Source organism: Phaethon lepturus, unplaced genomic scaffold, assembly GCF_000687285.1.
Source record: "Phaethon lepturus isolate BGI_N335 unplaced genomic scaffold, ASM68728v1 scaffold4557, whole genome shotgun sequence".
Taxonomy (NCBI): domain Eukaryota; kingdom Metazoa; phylum Chordata; class Aves; order Phaethontiformes; family Phaethontidae; genus Phaethon; species Phaethon lepturus.
The window spans coordinates 65,706-86,252 of NW_010552415.1; the positions used below are offsets into that span (position 1 = coordinate 65,706).

General features: G+C 38.4%; 1 protein-coding gene across 1 annotated transcript in view; it reads right to left on the minus strand.

Moving 5' to 3' along the window:
• LOC104623963 (zinc finger protein GLIS3-like) overlaps window positions 1-14,383 on the minus strand; it is a gene marked incomplete at its 5' end in the record, with an annotated part of 52,730 nt that extends 38,347 nt beyond the window's left edge. Inside the window, 2 exons of the mRNA XM_010291199.1 lie at window positions 12,682-12,792; window positions 14,222-14,383. Of these exons, the coding sequence (XP_010289501.1) occupies window positions 12,682-12,792; window positions 14,222-14,383 (273 nt within the window). The remainder of the gene's footprint in view (window positions 1-12,681; window positions 12,793-14,221) is intronic.
• Window positions 14,384-20,547: the final 6,164 nt, after the last annotated feature.

Genomic DNA, 20,547 nt, shown 5'->3' on the forward strand with positions numbered 1-20,547 from the left:
TTTGTTTTCATTATAAAGCTCTGGAGGAATTTCTGTTATTCACAAAGTCTGTGTATTAAGTTTACTAAGAGCTATTTGTCAACTAGAGAATAATCCAGTAGTCTTCCACTTGTTTTCATTGTCTGTAAGTCAAGTTGGCATTGGGAGAGGGAAGCATGACCTACCTTCATAAAGCTACATATTGTACTAGTTTTTCTGAAGGAGTAGCCAGAATTTAGTATTTGCTTGTACACTTAGAGTAAAATTATACCCTGTTAGCATCATGACATTGACAGTACGCAGATGTGACCACTAGAAAATTACAAGTTCAATATGAAGCCATGCTATGTGACAATGTTTACTCATATTATAGGTTTGCTTGCTAGATTATCCCTTTATTCACTCAGATCAAGTTCAAGGTCCAGTGCTTTCCTGCACAGTACTAAAGCTTTTCAACAATAGACAATAAAAGTTTATGCTTGCTAAGTGTCCTAATTCTTGCCTCTGGAGGCTACAGACGTCTTGAGGCAAAGAAGCAATGAAGACAGAAAGGATTCCTCAATAACCGTTGTTTCCAGTGAGTCATCTGGGCAGGATTTCTAGAGAGGCATAGCACTCATTATTCTTCTAGTTGTCTGCCACAGCTTTCAGATATGTGTGCGTGCTATTTTCATCTGCTCTTAGATTCTGTTGCAATTAAATGTTCGGGCAGGAAAACACAACAAAAATTAAGTTAAACTACCTATCTGCACAGTTAGGTATGTTAGGTTCTATATAAGAAATAGTTACTTTTGCTCCTCTCAAGGTTTTACTATGAACATTTGAGTTCAAACACAAAAATGGCTTCCAACTTTGTGACCCAGCGTAAATCAGGAAAACATACCAAAAACGTTTTTCAGCCTCTTGCATTACAAATCAAAAGGACCTGGAACATACACAATCAGATAACTTTGGCAACTTTCAAGTCAAGAAGAAATTTTGATTTTGAAGCAATACTACAAGAGAAGAACACTGTTACATTAAGATTGATGACACTGAAATGAATTCTACCTATATTATACATAGAACAGAGAATTTTCTTTTGATTGGTATTATTCTAATATGAGCAATATTTTGGGTTATCTCATTAAAAAGATATAGAACACCATTTTAACAAGAAAAATTGCAGCTGGGACAGATCTGAAACATTCCTGAAAAAAGAAACATTGAAATAAAAAAATCAGACTGAGAATCTTACTTTAATGAAGGGAAGTACAGCTTGAGTGAGCTGTATTGTAAGTGGCCATTCTCTCAAATAAACAAAAAGCTTGTTTAGTCATAGTTCTGTTGAAAACTGATTATTATTTTGCTCTATATACTTGGAAGTCATGTGTTTTAACATAGAAGGCTCCTAAGGATGCTCCTTGTTGTGACATCCACTGTATTGAAGAAGTCCACATTTTCACAAATTTTGCTTTTCTTTCTTTCTCATGCTAGTCATAGAACTGGAAAGCACCCACACAGATGCACGCATGCACGCACACACACACACACATTACCTTTCTCCCTGCCCCATATCAGATTGTATCAAATCTGAAAACATGCAACTATCTTATAAAAAATGCTACCTACATTTTACCTACGACCCTTCCTATTTCATCTCTTTTTCTTCTGATTCTAAGAGGCTTGTAGCTGTTTTTGGTGTGAACAGCTATCTAAGAGCTGAGCTGTGCCATTCAAAATGCAGAGAAAAAAAATCACTCTCTCGTGCCAGACTGATTTGGAGATATAGCTAGTATATGATCTTGCTAAACATCAACTTTTCCAAGTAAATGCAGCCTGACAAAGAAACCACTGTACTGCAAAATAATTTGCTTTCCCTTTCTGGAAATACATCTGTTAGGCAAATTTTCACTTCATGAGTGGAAAAATGTGGAAAATAAACAAATACTCATCCACCTGGTGCTTCATTTACCACAAACATATTTTCCTCCCTGTCACAGGTTACCAAAAATTGCCATGAAAATGAGGACAGTCTTAAGACTTGAAAGGTGTTTGAGCTGCTCTCAGGGTGGTTGACTGACACCTATTAGCTGTCCTTTACACAGCTTCAATCTTGCTTGCTCAGATACTGGTGATGCTTAAGTAGCATCATGGACAGGATAGCACATTTAAAGCCCAGACTGAAATGCAACTGGCTAATGAGAGTCATAGAACTATTGAATCAGAGAATCATTTAGGTTGGGAAAGACCCTGAAGATCATTGAGTCCAACCGTTAACCTAGCACTGCCAAGTCCACCACTAAACCATGTCCCTAAGCACCACATCTACACATCTTTTAAATACCTCCAGGGATGGTCACTCACCCCTTCCCTGGGCAGCCTGTTCCAGTGCTTGACAGCCCTTTTTGTGAAGAAATTTTTCCTAATATCCAATCTAAACATCCCCTGGTGCAACTTGAGGCCATTTCCTTGCATCCTATTGCTTGTTACTTAGGAGACGAGACCAACACAAACCTTGCTACAACCTCCTTTCAGGTAGTTGCAGAGGGTGATAAGATCTTCCCTGAGCCTCCTGTTCTCCAGGCTAAACAACCCCAGCTCTGTCAGCTGTTACTCACAGGACTTGTGCCCTAGATCCTTCACCAGCTTTGTCACCCTTCTTCAGACACCCTACAGCATCTCAATGCCTTCCTTGTAGTGAGAGGCCAAAAACATGGTATTTGAGGTGTGTCCTGGGGAACACCACTTGTGACCAGCTACCAACTGGATTTAACTCCACCCACCACAGCTCTTTGGGCCCAACCATCCAGCCGTTTTTTACCCAGCTAAGAGTATGCCCATCCAAGCCATGAGCAGCCAGTTTCTCTAGGCGAATGCTCTAGGAAACAGTGTCAAAGACTTTACTAGAGTCCAGGTAGACAACATCCACAGCCTTTTGCTCAATCCAATAAGTGGGTCATCTTGTCATAGAAGGAGATTAGATTAGTCAAGCAGGACCTGCCTTTCATAAACCCACACTGACTGGGCCTGATCCCTTGGTTGTCCTGTATGTGCTTCAGGATGATGTGCTGCATAACCTTTCCCAGCACTGAGGTCAGACTGACAGGCCTGCAGTTCCTTGGATCTTCCTTCTGGGCCTTCTTGTAGATAGGTGTCACATTTGGTAATGTCCAGTCAACTGGGGCATCCCCGGTTAGCCAGGACTGCTGATAAATGATGGAAAGTGGTTTGGCGAGCACTCCCACCAGCTCTCTCAGTACCCTCGGATGGATCCCATATGACCCCGTAGACTTGTGCATGTCTAAGTGGTGTAGCAGGTCGCAAACCATTTCCCCTTCGATTATGGGGGGTTCATTCTGCTCCTCGTCTCTGTCTTCCAGCTCAGGGGGCTGGGTACCCTGAGAACAATTGGTCTTACTGTTAAAGACTGAGGCAAGGAAGGCATTAAAGTACCTCAGCTTTCTCCTCATCCTTTGTCACTCTGTTTCCTCTGGCATCCAATACGGTATGAAGATTCTCCTTAGCCCTCCTTTTGTTGTGAATGTATATATAGAAACATTTTTAATTGTCTTTTACTGCAGTAGCCAGATTAAGTTCTAGCTGGGCTTTGGCCCTTCTCATTTTCTCCCTGCATAACCTCATGACATCCTTGTAATCTTCTTGAGTTGCCTGCCCCTTTTTCCAAAGGTCATAAACTCTCCTTTTTCTCCTGAGTTCCAGCCAAAGCTCTCTGTTCAGCCAGGCTGGTCTTCTTCCCCACTGGCTTGTCTTCTGGCACATAGGGATGGCCTGCTCCTGCACCTTTAAGATTACATTCTTAAAGTCTTTCCATCCTTCCTGGACTCCTTTGCCCTTCAGGTGTTCTTGTTGCAACTTCATTGCCGCCTAACCTGAAAAATCAGAAATGGTTAATAATCTGAGGGCTGTATGAGGGTAGGAAGAAAGGGACTCTGTCAACTAGGCTTCTAAAGAAAGAAGGAATCCTGCTCTCTCAAGTCCACCTTCATGCATGTGATCCTGCAGATGTCATGCAGGGAAGTGAAGACACACAAACGTAGGAAAGGAAATTGTTTGCTATCAAAAATGTATCTGAAGGCTACAAAATGCTGTGAGCGTGTACTGACAGCTGTTTACAGAGTTTTGAGACAATCTGGATTTTTTTGCATGTATGTAAATGTAACAAGGGTGATACATCTTTCTTTTTTTCTGGTGCACTTTTCAACACATCATGCTGCCAAAGCTCAGAGGAGTACAAGCTCAGGGCAGAAACCAAGCGCAAGGAGGAATCACAACGTGAAACAGCATGTGTTAACAACACACTGAACCAAGAAACTCCTTGTTATAACAACTGCCATAGCTGCCAGAGTAACATGAAAAGCATGAGGGGTTTCAATGTTCTCTCCCCTTGGAGAGCAGAGGTCTGAATGCACCGCTGGCGAAGCATATCCGCCACGATGGAGCTTCCTTGCGAGGCATGCCCTGTGCATCCCACCACAGTGCACATCGCTGCCACTGCAGCAGCTGGGGGGGTGGTCCGCCACAGCCGGTCCTCTGTCGCTTTCAGGGCCTGTTTTCCTGTTTCTCACTGACCACGCTCAAAAGAACTGGTCATTCGTAGTCTCAAAAGTTTTCCAACAAATTGTATGATTAAATTCCTTAAACACTGCTGCCCATTCCTAATCCCTTTTTGCCAACATCCCTTTCAGGAAAAATTTCTGCATGCCATGGTGCCTGATTTATATTTCATTTTGAAAACAGGAAGTAAAGGGATTAAAGTTGGGGATTAAAACACTTACTCTTTACTGCGTTTTTTCTGCAGAATAGTTTCTTAGTTGCCATGGGCACTGCTCACTGACCCTTGGCCCCTGAATGCACTTCTTTTTGCATTAGTGACATCTTTTAAATGGACCCCGTAGAGAACAAATGAGGGAAAATATCCTTATGTTCAGCTGCTCTCAAAGCAAGAAAATAGATTTGCTTCCCTTTCAATCCATTCTCTTCCTTTTGCAGTTTCAACAGTGAAATCTGAACTAAGAGTTTCAAGAAGGACAAGTGAAACCTGGAAGATGCAGAAGCAAACTGGGTTCAATACTGCAGGATGTGGCTGTACCCCATGAGGCAGATGTTCACAAACAGAGCAGTATCTCCACGTTAATATAGTCACATAATGGACAATGTCACTGGTAACTAGCTTAGTGCCTGAATAATCTGCTGAAATACCAATCATGTAATGCTCTAACCCTTCTTGGCTCCCTCTTTTCTCACCAATTAAACATTTTGTGTTAGAAAAAATAAAAAAGAAGCAAATTTCTTTCCTGTAAGAAACACATTAAGCATTGTACCTCTTGATTCACATGAAAGATTAGTACAAATATTGAGAAATGAAAGAAAATGAAAGGAAAAACTGGAAATAAGTGTTGCAAAATTAAATAAACCAAAGATACTAGTTAAAGAAAATCACCAGACATTGTTTTCTATTCATGTTCTCCACTAAATCTAAATGCTGGTGTAAAATTTGTTTATCTCAAAATCTTAAACCAATCTGGTAGCTTCACCGATTGTGAGGTAAAGTCAACATACAGCCACAATAAAACCAGCCTGCTTCTACTGTAAAGCAATGTAAACAATGAACAATCAAGAAGTGTGCAGCACTGTAAGAAGAACTTTATAGAAAACTCCATGTTAACCTGTAACAAGAAGATTTGAATGCCTTATTGCCAGAGAAATACTGTTCAGTAGGGGGATATCATGTCTTTATGCACTTTTTTTTCCCCCATTTCTCTTAACATTTTCATTGTAAGATGGAGAGGTTTATATACAGTATACATAAAAGGGCTCTAAAAGAGAACAGTGAACTGTTAGAAAAGGGATAAAAAATGACCAGGCTTCAGAGGAATTCAGTTATTCAGATCTGCCTCTCAAGGTGAAGGTTTTATATCCTCTTTTGCAAATACAGGAGCTGCACAGTGGCAAAAGAGCAACATCTGCAGGATCATTACTAGTTGTGCAAGGTGGCCTCTGTAAAGCCCCCTCAGTTCATATGGGAACCCTACTCAAGGTCAGCACAGGCCACTTGTAAGGCAATTCCAGGAATTGCTTTGGCCAGATGATCCATACCCTTATTTCATTATTTCCAACATGCTACACACTTAGTGTGGACTCTTTTGCTCTACTAGCCTCTACTACAGTTCAAAGTAGGAGTGGGTATGGCTGAGGTGTAATATAACCTGCTTCATCTCAGCAGTGCAGTGTAGCACCTTTTTTCTTTACAGTAATCAGGAAAAGTGTTCTGAAAACTTCCAGCCATTGCTAGCTGATTGGCTTTTGAAAGAGCAATAAATGCAACATGGAAGAAATCATGCACAAATAGCAGCAGGATTAGAGAGACCCTGGTTGCCTGTCCTTTATTGCTCTTCACCACTATAACACCTGAAAAGATCTCCTTCCAACCAGATATCACAGGAACAAATCTTGGAAGAGTCCATCTTCACTGGGAGAACGTTTTGACAGCTCCCCAAAAGCCACTGTTCAGCCATCAATTTACAACTAGCCAATCTGATCAAAAAGGAAGATTATTAGGCAGAAATGAACCAATCTGGAAGACTGTGCACATATCCCTTATCTCCTGAGGTCTCATCAGCCCCTTCATTGCTTACTGATTTGGTAGATCTACCATATACACTACAATTCAAAATAGTCTCCACAACAGACAACTTTCAGAAATGTCCTTTGGACCGCCATTCACAAAGTTATGCCTCCATGATATTTGCTTTCTGGCAGAGACAGTACAAAAATTCTGTCCTGGAAAAAGTCAGGAAAACAGACACAAGCCCAATTGCTGTGTTAGACTATCTGCAAATCAAATAAATAAATAAGGAGCAAAATACAGTTAAGACTAAACACTGTGTGCTTTAGCTGATCTGTGCTCCTCTGCATAGTATTGAAACATCCAGTAGACACTTAGGAGTATCACTTACTGTGTTATGCATCTGCTATCGGCTTATGGTCATCTGAATCTATGCCTGGTTTCTTCAAGACCCATTTGAATCAGCTAAGTTGATGCAGGTTTCCAGGAGACAAACAGCTTTCAGAGGCAATTATCAGGTAAGCATTCAGTATCTCAAAGCTTGTCTGTATAATGTATCTCATCCATAACTAATTTACACAATAAGATCAAAGACACGGTCTGGGCATTGTTAAAACTGCCAGAGAATCAGACTGATCAGCTGAAAGATGATATTATTTGGTACAAATTGTCTTTCAGTTCAAGGTCCAGACTAAGACTTTTACATTCCCTTTAACTCGTCTTATTTATCTGAAATGCTCAAATTATCTTTTCCTTTTTTCCCACAAAGTTGGAGATAAGCAGTTGTATCCTTATCTATTACACTTTCCTTTAGTTAAATGAAAACAATCTTTTACTTTTTTTTTTTTTTTTTGGCAGGACACATTGGCTTAAAGAACTATTATACATGACAACTGTTGTTTACTGGCATAATTATGGATGGATGGATGAAATTAAAACTCTAACTAAAAGCATAGCCACTGCACTGTTCAGATGATAAGGTAGATGTTACCGAACTGATCTGGTCCTTGCCAAACAGCTGCAAGAAATCAAAGCAATCTTTCGTCTTTTTTTTTTATTATCTCTTATCTGTTTGGAAATGCACTATTGTGGAAGAAAAAACCCTTAGAAAAGGCATTAGACATTGCAGATGTTCATGAAAAGATCTACACAAAGCCAGTGGAGGATGCATTCCACTCACAGCTGGACTTGTACTGTAATACTTTAAAGTGAATTAAATATTTTCTTTAAACTTAGAAATAAAGATTTCTTCAGCAATACTCTTGCAGAAATACCAAAATTGTTTTTCATGATATACTTGTATGAAAAAAATAGTGTTCCTGTACTTGTACAAAGCTGACTGATAGCTCACACAACAAACAGATCTTCATGAAGAGCACAGTGGTAGTATTCACCCTCTATGTTGGTTTCAAATCACGAGATATGTAATAGTGCAGGCTCTGGACTTTGTTAATGATATGTTGCATAATTTCATTTTCACTAACTTCAATAAAAACACTTACTTACAAACTAAAAGAGGTATGGATTCATATTTTCAAATATCATCAGTTCACAGATGAAAGAAATTTGCTGTTTACTGAAAACACAAATTATAACCAACTGAAAATAAGCTTACTTGTGTCAAGTAGTGCCCTATTTTTTGACTCCACAGAGACTCCACAGGATGACTCAAGGAACAAAATTACTCAGCCCTGTTGAAGATACCAAAGCAAAGCTCCCAACTGTAGCCTTACTTGTTAAAGCTACAATTCTACAAATAAGAACTATAGAATCTAAGAGGCATAATGATTCACCCTAACTTCATGTAGATAATATTTCTACCATTAGCAGCTAAACCTAATATCATAGGCTGGCAATTTTCAGAGCCAGCCTATACTCAGAATGAAAAGTATCAATGTATAAATGGTTTTCAGGTTTTATGAAGTCAGAAAACAGTGTTAGTGTTTTGTAAGAAGAATAAATAATATGAAGATTAGCTGAAGCAAATATCTGCCTCACTCGTTCTTCTGTTTACCTAACCTTTTCTTCTGATTCTCTGAACTTCCACAAAGCAAGCCAAGTAACCAAATTTTTTTGTACTAGGTATTTGAAAGAAGAAATAGAATAATAATTTCAATTCATGAATTTTTCCTCCTTGTCTTTTCCATTCAAAAATCCTGTATGTTTACCATTCCTTCTGGGAAACAATCAGTTTAGGCTACTATAGCCCCTCTTCATATAAAAGGTATAGTTCAGGAAGTGACTCAGCTAAAAAGTGGATTTCTCTCCATTTTAGAGATTCCCGAAAGGAAAAAAAACCACTAATTTCTCTTTCAGGTCCTGGTCTGCCTTGAAAATGCATGGAAAATTGAAAAAGCTGAACAGTTGTTAGGTAATTTTTGTTTTGAGACAAAAAGAAAAGGCAAATGGTTCATGAGATCCTAAAGTAATATGAGGTCAAGCTAGATAAAGATTAGCAATCACATAGCATGTTTGAATGGCATTTGCCTGTATGTACCAATATGCTTTGTAAAGTGACAATTTAGTTGAACTCTGCATATGGAAAAAATGGAGGAAAGAAACAGGGTGCAAGATGAGAGGACACAGAAGGATCTGGGGTGGAAGAAAGTACTGGTACTGGTCTTACCATGGCGTATGAACCTCAGCCACCAACAGATATTCAGTTTGGATTGTATATCCTAAAGACCCAAAAGCTACAAAGGTGGAATATAGAATAAGAAATGAAGCTGAAAGAGAAAAGGATTATAAAAATGGAATGAGAGAATGAAAAAAGCAGGAGAACACATAAATTAAGGCTAGGAAGCCTGAAGGTTATTTTAAAGTATCCATTTAGAAGCAGATGCTTCCTCCAGATCAGACCCAACATCCATCCAGACTGCTTTAAGTTATGTACACTATGTCTACTAGCAGCTGGCATTTCAGGAGAAAGGGTGAGAAACAGCAAATAAGTGGTACGGAATAACTCTGCTTTCTCCTAATCTATTTAGCTTGATGCCCACTTCTATCCTGAAGCATGATCTTGAAGCACTGATATCCCTTGTAAATCTCACATTTATTTTTTAACCCTGTCTCATTACCCACAGAAATATCCACTTTCCTTTCAATCCTACATGGCTCTTAGCTTTCATTGTTTAAGTTGTGGTAATGAGCACCGCATGGTAACTGTTCAACTTACAAAAAAATCTTTTCAGTTCATTGTCCTTTCGAAACGAGGAGATGACTAAGAAGAGGACAGGTTGTAAAAGTAACTGTAGTGCAGGGGCATGTTGTGCATTAGCATTCCTCTCAGTACCACTTTATGCTCTCATTTTGGGTGCTGTCTAGTTTTCTATCACTGATTTCCTTGCTTAGAAGGAGCTCCATCCGTCTTCCCCAAGGGAAGATGAAATCTAGGCACAGTCAGCAAGTTTTTAAAATAAGATAGGAAGCACAGATTTTTATCCCACCAAAATATTTTAAAAGTACAGACTGAATACTATGATGCATAGAGATTATACCTAAAATGTTTTACTAGACATTTTCAGCATCTGTTCCCAGGTGTTTGCATGGTATTTGTGTACATGTTTGCCTTCATGTTTATGAAGAACTTTACAAATTGCACAAAAATTATTAAAGCAAGTGTGGCTCTTTTTACTCTTCTTCTTTCCTTTGAAATGAAAGTTTACTGTACTATGCACTAAACTGCTTGCATTAAATGTATTTGTGGTGGGGTCTTCTTGGTCTATATAATTTCATCCCATTACCTGGAGAGATTCCCAGTTAAATGTATTTGGTGAATGGCCAGAGGCTGGAGGTTGGGAGGAGAAGGGCAACAGTGACTGCCTTGCAAGATTTGCAGAAAAGGCATTTCTGCCTTACATGGTAAGCCTTAAGCATGTATCAACAAAAGTTGCTTAAAATAATCCAACGATGGAAATTTATCTATATCACATTGCATAATCTGGCCCCATCTTAGAGGGACAAGGAAAGGGTCAATGCTTTGAAGACAGATCTAGAAAATCTGAGCTGAAGACTCAGTGCAATGTTTAGCACAGCAAGTAGCTGATTCCTCTATTATGAATATACTTCATCCTGTTATTTTAAGTCTACGCAACATCAAAGACACATTTGCAGGTACAGTCTTGGAGAGCCAGCAACTTAAGACACCACAATAATGTCACTTGGTGTGTAGGGGGAGGTTAAAAGGAGGATTAAAAGCAGTCAGGCATGATATATTAAATGAATCCATGACTAACGGGGTGTGACAGCAAAGGGTTTCATTCTTTTCAACAGAATAGATCCCTAGGGCTGGAAGTATTACTCCACTGTGCCTTTACCACCTTGGAATTTTTATGGTTATTTTTGATGAATTCACATTTTTGTAAAGAGTTTTTTTGACACTAAGCCAATTTTCACTTTTAATTAAAGCCATAAATAACCTTAATTCTGCATTAAAAGGTTTATTGTTTCTTAGTTTTTATTATTATTACTACCAGGAAATATTTCAAATACCAAAGCATGATGTTAGCTAGCAATTATAAATTCTCAAAGGTCCTGTAACTATGCTGTACCTTGTAAACATTATACATTGCAAACTTTATCCATGCTTTAAGTATCTGGCTTGATAGATGCCACAATTTTTCTTTTCTTTTTTTTATGGAGGTTTGGCTTATTTCCCCTTCCATATACCAATGTATCTCAGCTGACCAAGAGCATAAATAAATCCTTATCAGATAGAGATAAAAAAATAAGCGATTTTAAGTCTAGAATGTGCCCACAGAGAGTCAAGCGAGGAGTAAAAAGGGCCAGGTTTAAACTGTTTGGAAGGAATGGAAATTGAGCAAAATTAAATACTGAATGAAATGCAGGAAGGAAAATCCCACATAGTACTGCCATCTGACAAAATGTTACAGAGCAGTTTAATACCTATATTCAGCTCCATTGTATCAGTTTTAGCTGAGGCATCACACACAAATTTCTCAGAATGCAACATCTTGATCGGCCTTTACAGGCTTTTTAAAAAAAAAAACTGAGCTGCCCTCCTGGGACGGGCAGGACAGAGCTCAGACACCCTTCGGCAGTCCTGCCTGTGGGCAGCGTGCGCAGGAGCAAGGGAGCCAAAGCACTACTTATTAAGGTGCAAATGAATGCTCAGTTACTTCGTCTGTCATACAGGAGTGGGCACTCATACACTTAAAGGAAATTCCTCAATACTACTCCAGGGCAGTTCCTCAGAGGCTGACATGAGGGTCTTTGCTGCCACGTCCTGCTTCAACAAACCATTGAATCAAAACTTAATCCTTGAGTTTGTACACCGCAGCTTCAAAGAGTGCCACTTAGTGCTTCCAATGCTGCACAAAGCAACTTGTTTGCTACTTGCTATGAATGGCTGTGCATTTTGTTTTAAAACTTCTAAACTATAACTTTTCACGTGGAGCTGACAACTCAGAGGTTTATCTATCCCTACATCAGTTCATGCATGTTCCCCTTTTACTGGGACCAGTTTCCTTTAAAATGAAAGCTTAGATTTTTATCCCCAATGATTGCTACAACCTAATGAAATAGTGCCAGTGATTAATAGAAGATGTGATGAAAAATGCTCAATAAAAATAATCATTCCCTTAGGTCGCAACTCAGCTCTTCAAAGATGTGCTTATACATATAAACAACTGTTGACTTATGGACTTGACATCCACAGGGAACCAGAGCTGTGAAATGTCTTGGTATTTGGAGTTGTCTGGCATATGAGAATATAATTTAGAGCTTAACCTCACCTACTGTCCATCTGCCCTTTTTCAGGGGCATCCTTCCATCTGAGACTGGCCATATAAACTGGATTTTGTATTACTATATATTTACCAAGTGGCAGAATTTTAAAAACAAAAATTTCTGTTTTCAAAAATTATTTGTATTTGCCTCATTATGTATGCTTGGTGATTAATCATCACGTCAGAAAATAAAAAGCATTAAAGCAGGCTGCCTCATTAAGTTAAAGATGAAATTACCATCTATGTAAGAACAGTATCTATTATTTCCCATTAACTTTTTTCCTAATCAACAGTCTGAAATCAGCACAGATGCATTGAAACATCTAATATTAGAACACTGATGTCTCCACGTAAGCTTTACACCAGTCAACACGGTAGAAAATTTACCTTTTTCCTGACTTGTTGGTCTTTGGAAGAATGGGCTTTCACATGCTTTCTCAGGGAACTTGGATCTGTGTATCGTTTAGTACATCCTGGAATCTGACACGCATAAGGTTTCTAAGTCAAAAAGAAAAAGGACAAAGCAGCTGTTAATCACAGATTATTTTAACTCAAGAGAATCCCTTTTGAGCCTTGGGATGCTGCAAACCATGTTACTACAGAACACAAATGTTGTACATTACTACCAGCAGAATGCTCAGTAACTTTTAGAAAGGGAAAGTAGGAAAGTAAGGTTTATAAGGAAGATGAACCAAACGAAAGTTTTCATTATGGCACCTTTCATTGTTACCTTTTTTTTTTGGTAATCAGTACAATGAATATCGCTAGTTATACTCACAATTCTTCCACCCTCAGAGCAATCTTTGACTTAATCAGAAATTACATTCTTTAGTGAATCGGGTAAAGAAACTGCAGTAAAGGCCCAGATAGACTGTTTAGGATTACAGAAGAATCTGCTTCAGAAAAAGAGAACAAGAAAAAGTGTTAGTCAACTAGATTACAAAGAGAGACCAAGCAAAAACCAGAGCAAGCATTGAATACTGAAGTTTCAAAAATATTACACACAAAAATATACATTTTAATGTGAAGTACAAGACAAACTCCTTCAGCTCACCTTTTCTAACAACACGTCATTTTAGAAAGATAGCTTTATAATGTTACCTTTATAGTCTTCTTAAAAGAAAGCCCAATAGATTTAACTCACCAAATAAATATAAATCTCTATAAGTATTTCCTTCTGCCTGTTCTAACCTGTCTGTCTTCCCTCAAGACTTGTAGGTCCACAGTACAAAGTATTAAATGAACATTAGGTCCGTTTGCTGAAATTAGTTGTTTTGCAATTTAGCCATTTGCATTTCACAAAGCATTTCCGAAAACACCTCGTACAAATGATTAACTTGCCAGCCATACTGTTGACTATTCGAAAGGGATAATTTAAGTTTTGTGACAGCCATTTAATTCAAATGGCATTGTTCTCCTTCTCTTTCTGGACTTCTGCCCTTTAGAAACTGCTTGTCTTTGCTGAAACATGATCTTTTGTTATGAAACAAAAGCTTTTCAACAAATCTTAGCTGACTCAGATTCTCAAGCAACAATTTGTTAGCATGAAAATTTTTAGATTTCCAAAATAATTCTTCCTCTCTTGACACTCTGGTACATGCACCAGCCTTAAGTTTAAATGAGTTTTTGTCAGAGAAGAGCAGTTATTATGGGTGATGGCTTCTGTGTCTTCAGGTTCCCTAATGATCAGTGGGAGAAAGTTACTACCTCTACCTGCAGGAAAGCCCATGGAGCTGTGGTCTGTGTATCAACTAATTGGCCCATCTTCATCCATGCTTACATTACTTCTGAAACAGCTTAGACAGCCTCATCAGACACTTCTCCATCCTATCTCTAAGCTTATGGGCTACCTGCTGCCACCAAGCTGAAGGAAAGGAGCACACAATCTAATGTAGAAGGGACTACAATGGGACGTCTGCTTCCTTACAGTGTCCAAGTGTGTCCTCTGGTGCTTGGCGCGGTCGCTGGAGTTGCTGAAAGCTTTCTGGCAGCCAGGGTGCTGACAAAGGTACGGCTTTTCACCCGTATGGCTCCTTAAGTGAATCTTGAGATTTTCTAGTCTGGAAAAGGCTTTCTTGCAACCCTCAAACTAGAAAAGAGAAAGAAGTTACTTGAAAGGAAAGCACACATCGCAAACTGCAACAGCAAACAATGAGCAGAAGGGTGAAAAGGTTAGCAGAGACCTCCAGCTGGCTATGGCTGGATGCCTCTCTGGAGCTAAAGAAAGCCTGGCTTCTCAGCCTGGGTGTTGCTGCAGGGTTTGAACCATTTAGACCGTAAGAATGTATTTGTCCTCCCTGCACGTGGCTGAATTAGGAAACAATGTCCTACTCCCATTTTACAGATGGGACACTAAGACCCGAAGAGACCGGTCAGCTGGGAGCGCAGCACCACTCAAACTGCCTGGGAAACACAGCCCCGGCTGATTCTACCAACAGCACACGGAAAGCAAAATGGCCGCTGCGAGGCTCCCCAGCCCTGCACCAGCCACTCTCAGCTCTGGGCTTGTTTAGGTATTAGCAACTGAGCTGAACACAGGTACCTCTCAGCACCAACCCAACCTACCACAGCAACAACAAAATCGTGCAGGGAAGTGTCAGTCTGCTCTGCCTTGCTGATGGTGATGTAAAAAGTGAAATGATTGTTGAAGTATTTCTTTACCTTTCTGCCATGAGCAAATGTATAAGGTACTAAAAATAATAGTTGCCAATCAAAATACGGTTTAATCCCTACAGGTAACCAATAATGATGTGACATAGTATTTCTACACCTAATCGAGTACTGCATCTGCAGAGAAACCTATGCTTATGTGAGCAGAAACCCAGTTCTTGATCTACCGTGTTCCCATAGTATACTTTATGCTAAGGGAAAGTAAAACCCATCAGTTCTATTTGACACCAGCATTTTTATGTAGATGTGATTTCAATTAGATGTGAATATTTATGAATGTTAGTTAGAAGTATAGGCTTTTTTAATTTTATCAGTCAAGATAGTTAATCTCATTAGTTTCAGCTGCTGCACATTCCTCTGTGCAACATCTAAAGCATCTGCTGTATAACACGGTAGACTGCAGTTCTTATATACTTGCAATAATAACACATTAAGAGAGATGTCAAACATTTCTAATGCTAGCACAAAATTTTTCACCATTTCTCGTGCTATTCATTTTACTCACTTGAAAAAAAATGGGCCATTTTTCACTAATGTTAGAATAACACAAATAAATTTTACAATGTATTATTCAGTGTATGTACGTTTACAAAAGCACAGGTAGGAAAACACTGACATAATTCTGATCATAATTAGCACGCCTTTCTTACAAATCTGTAAGACCCTCAAAAAAGAGAAAAAACAGGACACAAAATTTTCATCACTTAACTGTAAGCACTTCAGGTTTTGGGATTAATGCAAGAGAGAGTTACAATTTCAAAGAATAAACTGGAAGGAGAAAAGTTTCAGCCTCCACAACCAAACTGGGAAGGCTGAATTTCTGTGCAGCATTCCCTAATAGCTTTTGTTTAGTTTTAGCAACAGAAGGAAATATATACTGAACGTTGCCCAGGAAAACAGACCTATACGAGAAATTACACACTATTTATAAAATAGCCCATCTTGTTAGACAAGTTGTTATTTTTTATTAAATTCATAAAAGAACAATCATTCATTCTAGTGACAGTAACTAAGTACATAAGTATGAAATAAATTGTAGTACCTCAAGCAACCTTCAATTTCATAGGGTAAAACACAGCCCAGTGAAAAAGGTCTAAAACCAGGCCCTCTGTTTTGTTTATTTCACAAGTTATTAAATTTTGAATCTTCAAGCATGCAAACAAAATTAAACATGTGTAAATAATTGTTTATAAGATTGTAAAATTAGCATTGAATTTAACAGGGCAAAAATGTTCAATTGAGCAGAGCTGGGGAATGTTATCTTACAAGTTTAAAAATCGTGTTTTCTGAAGACCTCTGTATTGCTGATCATAACTTGGAAGCGGAAAAGATAGTCTGAAGTTCTCTCTCCCCTCCACAGGTCTAAATTCCTGTGTGTCATATTCCCAAGTTGCAATATGCAACCATTTATAGTTGCATATTGCAGAAAAGGTCATGCTAGCAAAACACAGAAACTACAAGCCTGTATTATTAGAAAGACCCTCTTTACACAACAGTTAATGGATGTTAACTCTAAAAACCAGACTTTTTGAAGCTTTGGGAATCTCTGATGCTTAAGATAAAAGGCATTAAAAGATACTCTTTCCAACAGCACAGAACATACATTCTTTCTTGATATCCAGATTTCAGTTAAAGTATTGCAGAGAAGACACGATTACCTATGGGGAAAAAAGTCAGCTAGATGGTAGTTGTACTTTGAAATGGAACTCTTTGTAGTTTCTAAGTTACTAACTGTGGTAGAAGAGAAGAATGTAACACCCTTATTACAATTAGTCACTTAAGTACCTGGCATGCATTTGGTATTCTGAAGCTGTTTAACACTCCTAAAACATACTTGTGATTAAAACAGACTTTTTGGAAGTATTATGTGGAATTAATTGTGTAATGTTTTCCGAAACTGCAATACAGAAATCGTAGTTACTGAGCTTTTACTTTTACTGTTGCGTGATAATGAAACTATTAAGTAGCTCATAAAGAAAATCTCCTCTCTGTACTTTGTAAACTTGGGAGTTCTTTTTAAAAAATATTCATTGGAGTGTCCATATCCATGTTTACTTTATCTTTTTATGCAGATAATTGTCAAAAGCAAGAAACAATATATTTACAGTGAAAGGTAAAGTATGCCAATAAAAGCAAAAGCAGTGCTATGACTTTAAAAAATTTGTGTTCTCATGAGTGTGTTGTTCATGTCTGTATACACAGTGAGAGTGTTCAGTTTACTGCACAACCGCCCTGTAAAATTACAATATAATTACATAGATTTATAGGAAATAATCTGTGCAGCATGTAAATCCCTGCTGGATGCACCATGCACATCTAAGCCCTGTCTGGAATTAGACAGCAACCTTCATTTTGAAATACATTTAGACCCTCACCCTGTAGGAACAGCATTGTAATACCTGTGTGAATACTTTAGTGTTAGTAGCAGATATTCAGTAGCCAAGTATTTAGGAAATTAGTAAGTTTTCACTGTAAAAAGAACTGCTCTGATTATCTCAGTTGATCACCAGTGTAACAAAGACTGAAGATGTTGCTCTGGCAAACATCTGTCTGAGATCTGATCCATTCACAGAAAAGTATCTAGTCTTGATTTTAAAAGCCAATGACAGACAGCTGTTAATCCAATTATCCTCTAATGTTACCTGGTATTAAAAATCTTCACTTTTTTCTGTCTGAATTTGTTTTGCTTCAACATCCAAACAGTGTATTTTCTTTTGTTTTTTTCTGCTATATTAACATGATAATTACTGTAAAAGATAACTTCTGATTCTACGTATTTCACGTTAAGAACTCACTTAGCTTTCTCCCAAATAATTTATATAAAAAATTATTTGCTTTCTCACTATAAACAATCCTTTCTCAGACCTACTTTGAAATTGATTCTAAGACCAAACCAAATAATATTAAATACTCGTAGAAATACTGACACCTGAGCAGTATTTGGTTTTACAATAATGTTTCATCCAATATACAATGTAATGTTACTGTCCTATTCTGGTACTCACACTTTTAGGCTTGTCCTATCTTTTTTTTTTATTTGAATTGGTTACGCACAGTGATCCTTAAATGTTTTTCAGCATCACTGCATTTGGGTGAGGATCATCTTTTATTTTTTTAAGTGTGAAGGATAAGCATTCCCCTAGTCTGTTTCCATGTGGGGGGAAATATTTATGGAGTATTATAATGAATACATTTCATTACACGTTCCCAGTCTGGTGTCTCTAAGGTTACAGGGAGAGGAGTGTTTTTTCTTTTAAAATTTTACTTGTTAAACATCAACTTTCCTATAACCACTAAATTGCAACAGCTGGATTTCTATGTATCAAGAGCGAGCCAGTGTCCACACAAAGTCTGAATAACAAACTTAGATACTTCAGTGACAGAATACATGTTGTTCTTCAATAAAACAGATTACATGCCTCAGGCAGGAAGCAGAAGAGACTGAGAGGCCCCCAAAAGGCTGTGATATAGGGAAATGATTGTATGAGATACAGCCAAATGATCTCAGAAAGTTAGTTGTGACCTATGCTTGATGGTAAGGTGAGTAACCGTCCAAATCTCTACCAAAGTGACTTGGAGGAAATCAATCCAACCCTACCTACATGCCCAGTGCGTACTAACCAGATGCTTCAAGTATGTTCCTACAGAGTGGCAGAATACCAGTTTGCTTCGTTTAGTAACCTATTCAGCCATGGTCAACCTTTGACGATGCAAAAAGAAAAGAAAAAAGTGCACACAGAAACTAAGATACATATCAGAGGGGAGAAATTCCTCCCTGACTCTGCAAGGATAACAAGATAAGAAGCATCACCCTAGCAAACATGCTTTCAATGAAAAAGTGTCAAAGTAATCAACATCTCTACTGACCATGCGTCTTCTTCATTAAGCACAACGGATGCTACTTCTGGTCCAAGGACATGTGGCATCGTAACAGCGTAGGGCTGGGCCTTTCCCACTACATCGACACAGGTAGGAAAACCACCAGTTTCACAGATGTACAGTTCAGGTCAGACCTAGCTCCTCCTTTGCCACCTAACCCATAGCTAACTCACATTAATCCATGACTGACTGCACATGACCACATAGATGTGTACTCTAAAAACTTTTCATACAATACGGTTTGGTTTTCCATTGATAATTTCTGTGGCCCCTCTGACCTCTCCTACATTCACCTGGGATATGAAATATAGGATCAATATTTCAGTAGTAGCCTTACCAGTACTAGGGATTCAGGTAACAGCACTTTTCTGAATCAAACCATCTGTTTCACTCATTCAAGGATCGAGTTAGCCTTGTACGAGTCATAGCATTTTACAGAGGATGTTCATTATAGTTGGTAATACTAAATTACCACTCAGACTCACTTTTTGCTAGGCAGAATTTCTCATCCTGTAAGTATTCACTGTACTACTTCTTTCCTGCTTGTATTACTTTGCATTTGGCTGTTTTGCAGTGCACCTTTTTATAATGCAATATTTCAGCAAAGTCAATCAGATCATCTGTAACAGCGTGATATCCTAAGTATTTCCAGCTCTACTAGTCCCTGTTAAACGAACAACATTTCTGTACTCAGCACCACTATTTTGAGAACAAGTGAAGCACTCCTTATCTAATATGTGCCCTACTAGTGGAATTTAATACAAAAAAATTAAAATCATAGAATCACAGAATCATAGAATCATTTGGAAAAGACCTTTATGACCATCGAGCCCAACTGTAAACTGCGTACTGCCAAATCCACCACTAAACCATGCCCCTAAACACCGTACCTACAGCTCTTTTAAATACCTCCAGGGATGGTGACTCAAGCACTTCCCTGGGCAGCCTGTTCCAGTGCTTGACAGCCCTTTCAGTGAAGACATTTTTCCTAATATCCAATCTGAACCTCCCCTGGCACAACTTGAGGTCATTTCCTCTTCTTCTATCGCTTACTACCTGGCAGAAGAGACTGACATCCACCTTGCTACAACCTCCTTTCAAGTAATTGTAGAAATCTCCCTCCACATAAGGTTCAAAAATGTCACGTGGTTCAAATGTGAAAAGTTCTAAATCCTAGACTTTGGAGAAAATTACCTGAATTAAAATAAAAGCCATTTCTGAATTTTAGGGAATGCTATCATATGTGAATGCATATATGCAAATGCAGGGAATGTTACAGAGGAAAAACTAAATCTAGAGCAGCATATACATAAGGCCCCAAAACAAATCTTTGAATTGTTCAGTAGTTGTGTAGCATTTTAAAAGATTTATTAGCAGACAAAGGGCAAATTAATTATTTAACAATGTTTTATGTCTAACTGTCAATTAATTTTGAATGCTGTGATATACTGACCAGGTATGTTCTTCTGTGTCAGCACCAAGGCAGGTGGTGTGACAAGAACAAAGTATCCTTCCCCAGCTTTGCATTTATCACATGAACAGATGTAAAAGCTTCTTTATATGGCTTTCAAACAAGAATGATGCATTTTAAGCATTAATTAATAGTCTTTTAAAAAGTGTTTCCCTTCTTCAACAGCATTAGCAGGGTGCTGCTTTGCAAGACATGTAAGGGCTTTCAAAAAATTGAGAGTAAGACCTTGTATG